Below are 12,800 nucleotides of genomic sequence, written 5' to 3' on the forward strand. Positions count from 1 at the left end.
AAAAATGTTTGAAAACATGATGATGGTGCTACATGAATGATCACTTAAGTTACTACAAAAGCAACAATCCTCACGTTCACAGGGGGGCATGGATATGGGTACTGAATTTCATGGTGATCCATCCAACAGTTTTGAGACATTTCACTCAAAGCCTTAAATATGAACCTCATGGAGGCGCTAGAGGAAATGTCAGGGGATCACAAAAGTCAGGTAGGTCTCATCCTCTGGGCACCATGGATGTTTGTACCAAATATAACAGCAATCCATCCGATTGGTGTTGAGATATTTCAGTTTGGACCAAAGTTGTTGACCAGCTGACCAACATCCCAAGAGTCACATCACTAGCTTGGCTAAAAATAGATGATGATTATATGTTTTTCTGTTTTGTTTTGTTGGGTATTTGGCCGTGCTATCAGTTCACCTCCTCCAACATGATCTCTTTCTTACTTAACAGCACAGAACATACAGCAGCACTCTAGACAAATATGGAGATGTACTCAAGACACAATTGAGACACTGAAGTTTTGAAAGGCTTAATCCAGCAAATCCTGTTAGAGTTGCCAAGACCACTCTGTTCCAACAGGACTTGAGACTAACACGGATGAGTATCCCTGGTAATTTATGACTGCACTTCCCGAGGGCTCCAGAGAAACTCGTACACCAAGCCTAATGCATCATACAGGTTACACAAACTACTGCACCTGCAATTGAATTCAAATCCAGCTGCGAGACACAAATCCACTCGGAAATGCTGAAAAGCAAAAGAGCCTTTTGTGCAGGCGGATAACTAAAACTCTTCCTGGAACAAGTACAACAAAAATGGGTAGAAAATAATTGTGTTGCATGAATAATAAATGAATAACAGTCCCATACTGGGTCTCTAATAGTGCAATTCATCATTAAGATTACCCTTGTGCACTCTGCAGGCTACTTAACCCTGCGTCGTATAGTTTTCACATTATCTTAATTCTGTTTTCTTAACTTTTACATCTCCACTGCTGTGGTTTGAGGGCTCGTAACTTCTCTTATCTCCAAAGCAAACCTCTCTTATCTCCTCAGTTGACTTCAATGAAAGTGATTTTAATAATTAGGCAGAGGAACTCTCCCTATATTCACATCTGCAAAGGGAAACCTCTGAGTATAAGCAGCATAATAAGCATATGAGCATAACACCACACTGAATATTTGATTTGCTATGGTCCAACAGTTAAATTGTCAGGAAATCATTTGTGCCAAGAAAGACAGGCTGGTTTTGGTGACAGAGGCTCCTCCGAGTGTGTTCATTCAACCGTTAGTGGTTTTTGAACTGTAGTCAAGTCACATACAGAGATAGAAAAGAGTTTTCAGTTCACCTATGATAAAAAAAGGGACAGTTTAAGGTGAAATGAAACATTTGGTTCATGTGAATTGGACTGGAGAGCCTCGTGCCTGGAGGGGATCAGCCGTGACTCTGTGACCAGAGAGAGGAACCTCTTGTGGGGAAGAGGAGCTGGCAGACAGACACACCTCCCCATGGGAGGCTCCAGGAGGTACGGCAGAGAAATACCCAGAGAATAAAAGGAAAGCAAAACAGTCACAGAACAGATGGAAAAATGGGCTGGAATACAAACACAAAGATGTTAGGAAATATTCAGCATTGCAACAAGGATCTCATCATTTTAACATAATGCCCCAAAAAACCTTTGTCACAGGAAATTGATGGTCTTTCCTTATCTGATCCAAGGGTCTAATGATGGATGATGATCATATTCAAACTGCAAACAGTCCAAAACCCAAAGATATTCAGTTTTACTATCACAGAAGACTAAAAAACAGCAAACATACACATTTTAGAAGCAGGAATCAGTGATATTTTTGCTTTGAAAAATGACCTTTTCTGTTAATTTACTCATCAATTAACTGACTAATCATTTCAACTGTAACCTTGACACTAACTTTATTACCGAGCCCAAACTTTAAAGTGGATGTAAAGACCTGCCTGATGAACTCAGTATCTTCTGTATTACTTCCCTTCTTACAATTAAATGTGTATATTTACATGTACATTTGTGAAAAATGGAATTTTATCAATAGTTTTTCCTGATTTTATTCTTGCTGTCTGATTTCTTCACTTTTATTTTTCTTATTGTTTATTTGTTTTGTTGTACGTATTATGCTTATTGTAAAGCACTTGGTTATCACAGACTTCAATAAATGCTACATACATAAACTTTATTATCATTTTATTATTATAAGCGTGGATGAGAGTCAGAGCAAAACAGAGATCCACACACTGTTAGACTTAAAAAGCATCTTATCCAAAGACCTCCATATAAGGTTCTGCCTTCACTTTGTGTCGACATCGCCTTTGTTCTACCTTTGGTAATTCACACACATACCTATACTAAGGCCAAACCCAAGGTGGGGCTGAGGGGAAGTAAACAGTATGTGCCTGATTTCTGCATCGACGCACTGAAAAAACGATTTCAAGTCCCAACAGGCTGCTCTCCGAACAAACCCACACATATACTGAACTCGAGGCAGGCTGAATGGGACATATCCACTTTATCCAGAGGCTAAAATTATTTGACTCAAAAGCACTTGTGTCAAATTGTCATATTGTCTCGTCTCGACTACTTCAGTACTGAAAATCGTGCACCTGCAGATGCACCAAAAATCAGTGAGATAGAGATAAAGACAACAAGGAATCAATCAAAAGTATCTGAAAAGCATTTGGCATCATTGCCGCTACCTACTTGGGGTGGTGCTTCTGACTTTTGAGTGCATGCATCAGGATGTAAAGCATGTTTGTTTGAAATGACTTGCTTAAATAAATGTCAGGAAAATCAACACAACAATGATTCTGTTACTGAAAGAGCATTTCATCTGAAAGCAGTTATATATTAACATTTAAGCTGTATTGTGTTGTGAACCATTTCATTTGATGGCTATTTAATGAAACTTTTGCAGCCCCTCCCTCATCCTTCAGAGAAATCTAAAGTGCCACAACACACACCTAAATCCCGAGGTGTGTCACATTTGTATAATCTGTATAACGACCTGATAATAGAGGGTGTGACTCTTGCTCGGCCAGAGGAATGAGGATTAAAAGCTAAACTGGCACAGGATTTATACTAACTTTAAAAAAACTGAAAACATATTTGGGAGAGAGCATCACAAGTTGTAACATCACATAACGCAAAATGAAATTTGCATTTCACTGAAGTGCTTTTCAACACTTCAGATGCAACTGTGTGCAATATATGTGCTATGAGATCATATTTCTAGCAGTGCTCTGTAGCTTCTGTAGCTCAGATGTCCATACAGTATGAACGTGTCATAGTGTTGCAGTGATATGGCCTCAGAAAACCCCCCCAGAGCCTCATTAACAAACCACAGATGGAGGGATGAAGGAGGAGGGCACGTCTGAGTAAGTCAGAGACCGACTGAGATGTCCTGCTCTCATTCTCATTTATTCCCCTTTTCCAACTGTGATCAGTTAAGATGTTCCCAGAGGAAAGGTGGCTGGGGACTACTGGTGCAGACTTATGCAGCAGAGCTAACTATAAAGTAATACGTTTTTCAGTCAAGTCAGTCAAGGTGTTGTATGAGCTAAAATATGCTTGAATATCAGCTGCATGTAGAGAAAACAAGCGCTTACGATAAAGATCTACAAAACTATAGCCACTCAAACAAAATAATAATCTAGACTGGTACATTAGAATAAACAGGACTAAGAGTCTACAGCCAGGCTAGCATCTCTGTGAGGTTATACTCATAGGCACAGTGGTGCTTTGAGCTAAATGCTAACAATCCCTCCAACAGTTGTTGAGATATTTCAGTCTGGACCAAAGTGGATGGACCGACCGACCAGCCGAACGACCAACATTTCCATCCCTAGAGCCACACCGCTCACATGGCTAAAAACAGCAGTTCTTGAATGTGCTTTGCATTTCAAACCACGTTTTGCACAAACTCCAAAGCTTCCTGGTGTAAAGAGGATGTTGCTACTCGTCTCTACTCTCCAGCACTTCTCTGTTGCAGAGAGAGAGGGATAAGAGCTGACAAACAGCCTTTCATAACAACAACAATGCATTTTAAAGTATGAAACTATCTAAACTGAACAGTACAAATGATTTGCTTTGAAATCACACTGCATGGCGCACAATGTTAAATGCAGTGTGCAGCTGCCAATCTTTTCAGTAATCTGCTCTTATCTGTTCATAGTAATTAAACTAATGTCTCTAAATGAATGATGCTAATGATGCTATATTTAGAGAGGCACATTAAAGTTTGTTTAATTTAAAATAGAGTTGATATGGAACATTTCCTACAATTTAAGGGATCCTTTAATATCTTGCTGTGGTACAAGCCTAAATAAACTTTTTGTTGAACTACACAGAGATCTTTTGGAGAACTTTTTCAGCAAAACACAGAGAAAGAAAAGAGCAACGCTTTTCTGTGATGTATACTGTGAGGTGATTTAGTCCAATACATTCCTCTGTTAACTACACCAGAGAGAAACTAGGTAATACAGTGAATCAATAAATCACACTCCAGTGAGAAAGAGAGGGTTTTGATGGATATCGAGTTAGAAATCAATGAACTGTTGGCAATCCATTTACTATCTGGGGAGCTCAGCATCAGCTAATGGCTTGGTAATACAGCACCTACATATACAGAAACACATACACAAAGCTTTAAAACTGAGCACAATATGTACTACACAAGCTGAAGGAAGGGGTGATGAGTGTGTGAGAATGGATCTACACAATCTGAACCATGTGTGTGTTTGTATATGACCTGCTTTACGCACCCACATCCAGTTTGGGACTCAAAAAAAAAAAAAAAAAGTTGTAATCCCTCCTCTTCTCTCTCCTCTCCTCTTGTAATCTGAGATTTTAATCTCCGCTTTCCAGAGCAAAGATTACCCAGCAGCCCTTGCTCCCATTCAAGCAAGGGGCCTAAAACGCTCGGGGAGGAAAGAAAGCGTGGTGAGGATACAGATGTGTGAGGTTGTAATCTTGAGAAAAAGACAAAAATAGGAGAGATTTAATAAGAGATTTAAAGGGCGTGGAGGCAGAGGAAGTGATGGAGACGCAGAGTGACAGAGAAGTAGGGAGCGAGAAACAGAGAAAATCCAGCCGGCTGCAAAAAGTCGAGGTCAGTGTTTGAACTCATCAGGTGGACCATCAGAATCGGATTAGAGTTTTAAAAGACAGAGAATTCAAACAAAGTTGAGGTCACAGTTTATATTGTGGCCTGTAAGGGAACATTTCAAATTTCTATCACAGTCAGCTGTAGTAGCCTAGTTTAGCCAACAGATATATGAATTAATTAATTCATTAATAATTTTATGAGCCATCCCTCATTCTGATATGTATACCCACCAGCATTGAACAGCACAATATACTGACCTCCTTTTAATCTGAACAGCCTGTACAGTATAAACTGTCCCAGGAGATATCCAAGTGGAATTTAAATAAATACATACAGCCTTACCTATATACTAATATAAGTATGGGGTTTTTATTCATCATAAGTTATTTTTATCCTCCTATTCCAAGCTCCAGGAATATATTTAGAAAATACAAATAGACTATTGAAAAAGTATTCAATCAAAAGCCCCATACTCGATCAAGTCTGAATCTGGAACTTGAACTATAAATCAGTGGATGAGAGGAACTATATAGTCCTGTTGGCTATGACTTGCCCTGTCTAGATGTCCCATGACCCGGATGACTGAGATTCTTCGTCTACACCAACTTTGTTTTTTTTTTCTTTCTGCCAGGAGGCTTCACAGCAGCTAACACTTGTTTCTGACATACAGCGGGTAAACTTGAGGTCACAGGCAGACAAGGTGTCTTCCCTCCTTTCCTTCACTTTTCCAACCAAAAATGACAAAATGGCTTAGCTACAGTCTGGGTTTTTTGATGAAACAGTTTTAGAGAGGTCATTCTGGAGGCTGTAGTTTGTGCTGTTGAATCACAACTTGAATCATTTTGCTGCATGGCTGTTTTAGCTAGGTGTACCTAATAAACTGGCAACTCGGTCAGTTTTGAAAGAAGCGTCATGTGAAACAGAAAAGTCTGTACAGCTCATCTTCAACCCCCACATGGACAAAACACCAAATAGATTTTTTAATCAAAACAATTTAGTGGCACTGAGTATCTGATGAGAAGCAACAGTCACTTTAAATGTAAAGTGCTCAACTCGTTTTAGTCGATGACGCACAAACTGATTACTTTTTCATGCCACTCTGCAGTTCAGTCACAATACTGAATGTTATAGCAGCTTTAAGTCTGCTTTTACAGCTAAACCTAAATAAAGAAGAAGAAAAAAAACTTGATATAGTTGTTGATATTTCAGTCTGAACCAAGGTGGTGGACCAACCGACCCAAGAGATAATGTAACCTAACCCAGTTTGTATATGGCCAGCTAACCCAATATAATATCACATGCTAATCTTACAATTGTTCAGTGTGGCTACACAGACCACCAGCACAGACAAGACATCCACGTAATCAGCGGCAAAATGTGCCTATAATGCATAAAATAATGGCTTAAAATGGCTTTCTTTGCACGTTTATTTGTTGTTTTTCTCCCCAGAAAAAGGGACAGACTGTCTGATTCTCAGTACATGTTGTTTGAAAACCGTTTAATGGAACAAAAAGCATTAAAGAAGTCAAAGAAAATACTGCAACAGTCCTGTCATGTGACTAATTTTCAACACTCGTGATATTCCTAATCTCAATTCCTTGATATTCCAGAAATTCTAGATAATTGGGATGTACTATAAGATGCTCATGCAGCCACACATACACTCATCCATTCTGTACTTAGATGCCAAATATAACAGAGGAAAGAGTTCAGCTATATTCAAAGCCTCTATAGAGAGACACTCCATTTTAGGATGTCTAATTCAGTAAACAGCACTTAACACGCACACACTGACACACCAACACTCTGCAATGTTGGCATGAGTACTGATACTAACTTTGAAATATGTCCACACAATCTGAATGACCATGTAATCTTCTGTCAACACACCAACACATGCAAACACTCCCTGTGAGTTACATAGCAGTGACTGGCAGGTGTGTGAGCAGCAGGAACTCTTTATTTATTTATGATGCAGACTTTATTTACGCTAGAGCTGAAATAATTAGTCAATTAATAATTATTTAATAATTATAAAATTATAATTATAAAATAATTTTTTTTAACCAATAATGTCACAAACAGACAGTCAAAGGAGAAAGAAAATTTAATTTTGGCTGTTGGTCAAGACATAATTGATAAATTGTTTAATCTATAAACCATCAGAAAATAGTTAAAAATGCAAGAAAACCAAATGTGATGCCTTTAAATAGCTTGTTTTGTCCCACCAGCAGTCTACAACCCCAATATATTTAATTTCCAATTATATTTAAACAGCAATCTTTATGTTTTAGAAGCTGGAATTGGCAAATATTTGGCTTTATAAGTGACCGCAACCAAGATTTATCAACCATGAGAACTGTCTAATTTATTAGGCTAACTGACTATTCGTTTTAGCTTCAAGTATGACAACACTGTGCTAAAGGCTAACCAAATGTTGCACAGTTTCTGGGTAGAAACATGAGCTGGGCCACATGTTTTCACATTAATGTGTGAATTCATTCATTCCTGACTAATTATAGCAGGCTGTAATGATTATGCAGAAGCTGCGCTGTTGAGTTTGAGTGGTTTGAAAATAAAATGCTAGAAGAGGTTGAACCAAATTTAGGCAGCTAGCTAAATGCATCTGCTTCATATGTTATAATTGGCAATGAATCAGCTTTATATGATATGACTAGGGAAAAACCGCTATGTGTGTGTGTGTTTTAGCCACCAACACAGGATCTCTTTGATGGGCAGAGTATTTGTGTGCTGGTTAATCCGCACCATGTTACTCACACACCCAGCATCACTTCTGGTGTGTGTCTATTCACTGTCAGCTTAGCCCACTCAATCCCTAATCCAAAAGCAGGGAGAGAAAAGACACAGAGGGAGATAAACCTGTGTACCTACATGTGAAATGTCTCAATAATTCACATTTCACAGATTGCTTCTCTTGTTGCGCTCCGTCCCGTCATGCTCACATCTTCCCTCATTTAAATGAGTTTAACCGCCGTTTTATTTCAGGAGGAGAAACAGATTCCACCGGTTGCCCCGACAACAGACGCGATTGAGTGGATCGCACCTCGCCGCAATAACCAATGGAGCGATTCGAAGGCGAAGACCATCAGTCAGCTCCCATTCAACAACGCTCACTCCTCCCATTTTGTTCCTCTCTCTATGGTCAAACAAAGGCCGCGACTTAGCTCGTAGCTCGTCACTGTGATTTGTGGTGCTGATGGGGGACTGTGTGTGTGTGTGTGTGTGTGTGTGTGTGTACTGCCCATAAAACTGGTTTCCTGTATCCCACAGAGGCACAGCAAAAAAACAAAACAAGCCCTGACCTGTTGAATATAATTAAACGTTGTGTTGTTAAGGACAATAACCATCAACACTCAAGACCAGTAAGGTTGGGCTGCAACTAAGGATTATTTTCTCAATTAATCAATTACTTGTTTGGTCAATAAAATGCCAGAAAATTGTGTAAAATGTCAATTGTACTTTCCTAAATCCCAAGTTGATGTCTTGACATTGCTTACTCCGTCCTACAAAAAATGCTTAAGCATTTAATTGCTAATTAAAGTGGTTTTGTGTTGATCAACTAATCAATTAGCTCTACGCCAAATCACACATTTATTTCAATGGATGTATTTACTTTATTTAAAAACGTTTTGATCCCAGTCAAATCTTTGTCAGCTTTTGGTCTGTTTTGTGACACACACACACACACACACACACACACACACTCAGACACGTTTCCTCAGCGAGTGCCAATGATTTAATAAAAAGAAAAATGTAAGAAGACAATTTGTGAGTGCTCACCTAACACGGAAATTCACTGGACGTCAGGCTGGTAGCACCCTGAAGGATTTCAAGAGACTAAAGATAATGGCGGCGGGTAGAGCCGGTTCCTTCCTTTCTTTTGTGTTTGTTATGCCAGGCAGAAGTTTCAGAGCTGCAACCAACTGTTATTTATAACTGACTGATCTGTTGACTATTTTTTTGGAATAATCCTGTAATCATTTAGTCTATTAATTGGCAGAAAATACAAAAAATATGTATAATGTCTATAATCAATTGATCCAAAAATATTAAGATTTCCTGCTTTTCTTTGTCTTACATGATTGTAAATTGAATATCTTTGGGTTTTGGATTGTGGATTGGACAAAGCAAGATTTTTGAAGATTGGACCTTGGTTTTTAACCATTTCCTGACATTTTATAGGTCACTATTTGACAATTAATTGACAACGGTTTGTCAGACTAATCCATAACGGATATAATCATTAATTATTGATTAAACACTGATCTTTAAAACAGCTGGCGATACGCTTTCTGAAAATAACTACTGGAGGGAATACCTACAAGACAAAACTGTACCTGAAAGTAAAGACGATCTATGGCTTCCATTTATGTCTGCTGTAAGGTGGAAGAAAGAATCATGCAGAGGGAGATCCTTTGCTTTTCCTGGGTATCTATTGATCTACCACTGAGGCCTGGGGAGGACGGTCTCCCTGGATGGCTTACAGAAATCTTTGCATGGAGCATTTCTCAGCCAAAACAAACGTCACGCATGAACAAACCTTAACCTGACTTGACTGACAGCAGACAGATTTTCTATTTCTGTAATAAATAAATCTCTGCCAAGAAAGTGGAATTAGACCTTGGGAAAGATCATCTCCACTTTATTGACGTGAATCTAAAGAATAAAAAACAATCTTACAAAAACACGCAGCTGCCCAGAGGGAATACTGGCAGGAGCTCAGAGAAGGAAACAACCCCCATCCTCTTTCCTCTAGATCACAAACACCAGCACAAACACACACACACAAGTTCAGCTTGCAGAGGACAAAACCTTCCTCTTTGAAAGTGATCTAATGATAGCAAGAGAAAAGGCTACTCAATGCATTAATTATATCCCCCCAACACACACAAATTACAAACTAGTGACCTTTAAGAACCCTCCATATTGATATTTCGATAAATCAAGTCAACTACAGTCCTTCTACCTGCCTGAACAAATCAATTTCCTCACTGATATCAGTCGCCTTCCCTTTTCATCACAGAAGAGGTAAACTGGCTTACGCACACATGCCAAGTCTCTGTTGCTGTGGATGTGGGTCCTTCAGAAGACCAAGACCCTCTGAACTGAGAGATGAGATGGTTAGGAAATGTTTGAGGGCACCATGTATCAAATCTTCTATCCCAATTTGAAACCAGCTGAGAATCACTGGTTAGCAAGACTTAATGAGATTCAACCAGTGTTACAGTGGAAATTGCTTCTGCAGGCTTTAGTGTTTCTCCCAGCCTCAGTCAATATATCTTACTCTCTCCACTCCCTCCGCCACCTCCCTTACAGACACTAGACTTTCCAGATAGTGTCTGAAAAATATGCTTGAGGAAAATGACTAATGCTATATCCTTCCCCAACAACTACCGCTGCCTTTGGGCACGGCTCTTCATCCTGCACCGACAGTGCAAACTATGTTTATACTGGGCAGCTCCCAGGTGTGAATGTGAGGCATCGCTGCAAAGACGCTCAGTCGACACTCCCATAAGTATCCCCTGAGTGTTGTCAAATAAAGGTTAACAAGTGAGGACGGGATGGTCTGCCTCCAGTCCCTGAACAGCTCATAAAAGGTGTCATGAGTTGAAAAATGCCTCTGTGTGTTATCTTGAGTACCTAGGTGTACTGATGCCTAACAGACAGTATGTGGGTGTCAGCTGGCAAAAAACGCTGTTCCCATCTCTCTAAGGATCATGGCGGTCTGAGTGGCTCTTTCAACAATTATCTTTAATTAATTAAGTCAAACTGAAGAAGGAAATTGCGAATTTAAGGCAATTTCATGGGACTTTTAAATTGTGGTTCACTCAAGACCTGTAAATTGCATGGCAACACAAAAGACGGTGCTCTGTGTCTCCATTTAGACCTCCTCCTCTTTTGAAAACTGTCATATAACTCTTAGCCTAGAAGTATGCTCTGTACGAGGCAACACGAAAATAGCAGCTCTCTGAATGTGAGTCCTCTGTAACTGAGTGAGAGCAAAATCTGTTTTTCTATCATAACACGTCATGTTATTCAACATTTAGAAGGAATAACATACTGACATAAGCATGTGTGGCATACATGCAACACATAACAGAAAGGTGCATACTGCATAGCCATTTGCCCTCTTCCAACAAGCATCTCTGTGATACAACAGGAACTTGAACACAACTTGAGAAAATAGCAACCTCCATATGATTGGATGTGATGACAGAGAAGATCTGAATCTTCACATAAAATGAATGCACCTAGACAGACCGTATGAACCTGCTCCACCACTGTCTTTGGCGGGTGATTAAACTGCTTTGTAAACAGTCTAGGTAATGTCAAGATAATAAAAGGTCGCCTGACCAGTGTCAAAATGACTTAAAACATTATGACAAGTCCACAGTCTGGTCAGCAAATAATCTGTAGGAAGCTCAGTTCATCTCCACCAAACTCCATTACAAAATCTGTCAATTTAATGCTGACTCACATTTCAGTGCAGATACAAGAGCTTTCAGAACTGGCTGACACTTCTCCATACCGCTAACCGCAGTGCATTTTGGTAGAACCCGGTTGTAGGAATAAGAAGATAGTAAGAGACCAATATTAAGGATAGAAGTATTAATAGAAAATGCAGTGCCTGCAGTTTCGGATATATGCCGAAATGCGGAAAGGCTCCTAAAGATTCATGGGGAGTATATAAATGTTGTACTGTAGCCGATACGCACATTTTCAGACAAGAAAGGATAATTCAATCTTTTTTAAATGAAGTATGACATGTTGGTCTCTTCACACAAGTAAACAAAACGTGTCGGGACTAGTCGGCAGAAAGCGGTGTGACAGCTGTTTGCGGTTGCACAAAATCCCGCTTGGAAAAGAGGAGGATTTCCAACTCCACTTATTTCCTATAACGACGCTTAGCTAGTTTTGAAGAGGTGCATGTGTCAGAATAACTTGTGAACTCTTTGTGTGTTTATTAAACTGGACATTTCCAATCTAAGTGACACCACATCTGCCTTTTATCGACGTGGCAGAATTGCACAACGTAAACGTAACGTATGGAATGCCTAAATATGGAGGAGCAACAACAGATGAGTAATGTTTGTACCTTTGGCAACGTTATTGAGGTAAGGTGGCTAACGTTAGCTAACTTCGTAATAGTGTAAAGCGCATATTTACCATATTACCCCCGCTGGTGTAAGTGTATCCCTACTTCTGGTAAACTTTTCTCCACAGCAGCACAACAAGCTCCGGACATAATCCCGGGACTCAAACCGGTTCTCCCGCCTTGTTGTCCTCCAGTGTAAAGTTGACCGTTGACACAGTCGGTGCCACACATGCCATCACGGCTCCCACTTGCTGCCACCGCTGCCGCTACTGGAAACTGACGGACGGCGGCAACGGTGTGATTCGTTCCCCAGCCAGCCCGGTAATCCTACTAAACCCCGCGAGGCAGGGAACCACAATGTGTGATTACGCTCCGCCCACCGCGTTACACCAAGGGAGGGGCTGCGGGAGATATCGAATACACCTACATGAATTAATTCATAACCAGCGGGCAAAGCGTCGTTTTACTCAAATATGCAGAGGTGGAAGAAGTATTCAGACACTTTCCTTAAGTAAAAGTACAAATATCACACTGTGAAAATACT

The 12,800-nt window shown here is 39.9% G+C and overlaps 1 protein-coding gene across 3 annotated transcripts in view; it reads right to left on the minus strand.

Moving 5' to 3' along the window:
* Positions 1-12,800, minus strand: part of tmcc3 (transmembrane and coiled-coil domain family 3) — a 37,683-nt gene that overhangs the window by 9,717 nt on the left and 15,166 nt on the right. Inside the window, exon 1 of one of the 3 annotated variants that reach the window (XM_070928844.1) lies at positions 12,328-12,422. The exons of the other annotated variants lie outside the window; for them this stretch is intronic. Coding sequence (XP_070784945.1) covers positions 12,328-12,330 — 3 coding nt within the window. The 5' untranslated portion in view covers positions 12,331-12,422. Of the gene's footprint in view, positions 1-12,327; positions 12,423-12,800 lie in introns of those variants that run through there. 3 annotated transcript variants of the gene reach the window in all.

Source organism: Enoplosus armatus, chromosome 22, assembly GCF_043641665.1.
Source record: "Enoplosus armatus isolate fEnoArm2 chromosome 22, fEnoArm2.hap1, whole genome shotgun sequence".
Taxonomy (NCBI): Eukaryota; Metazoa; Chordata; class Actinopteri; order Centrarchiformes; family Enoplosidae; genus Enoplosus; species Enoplosus armatus.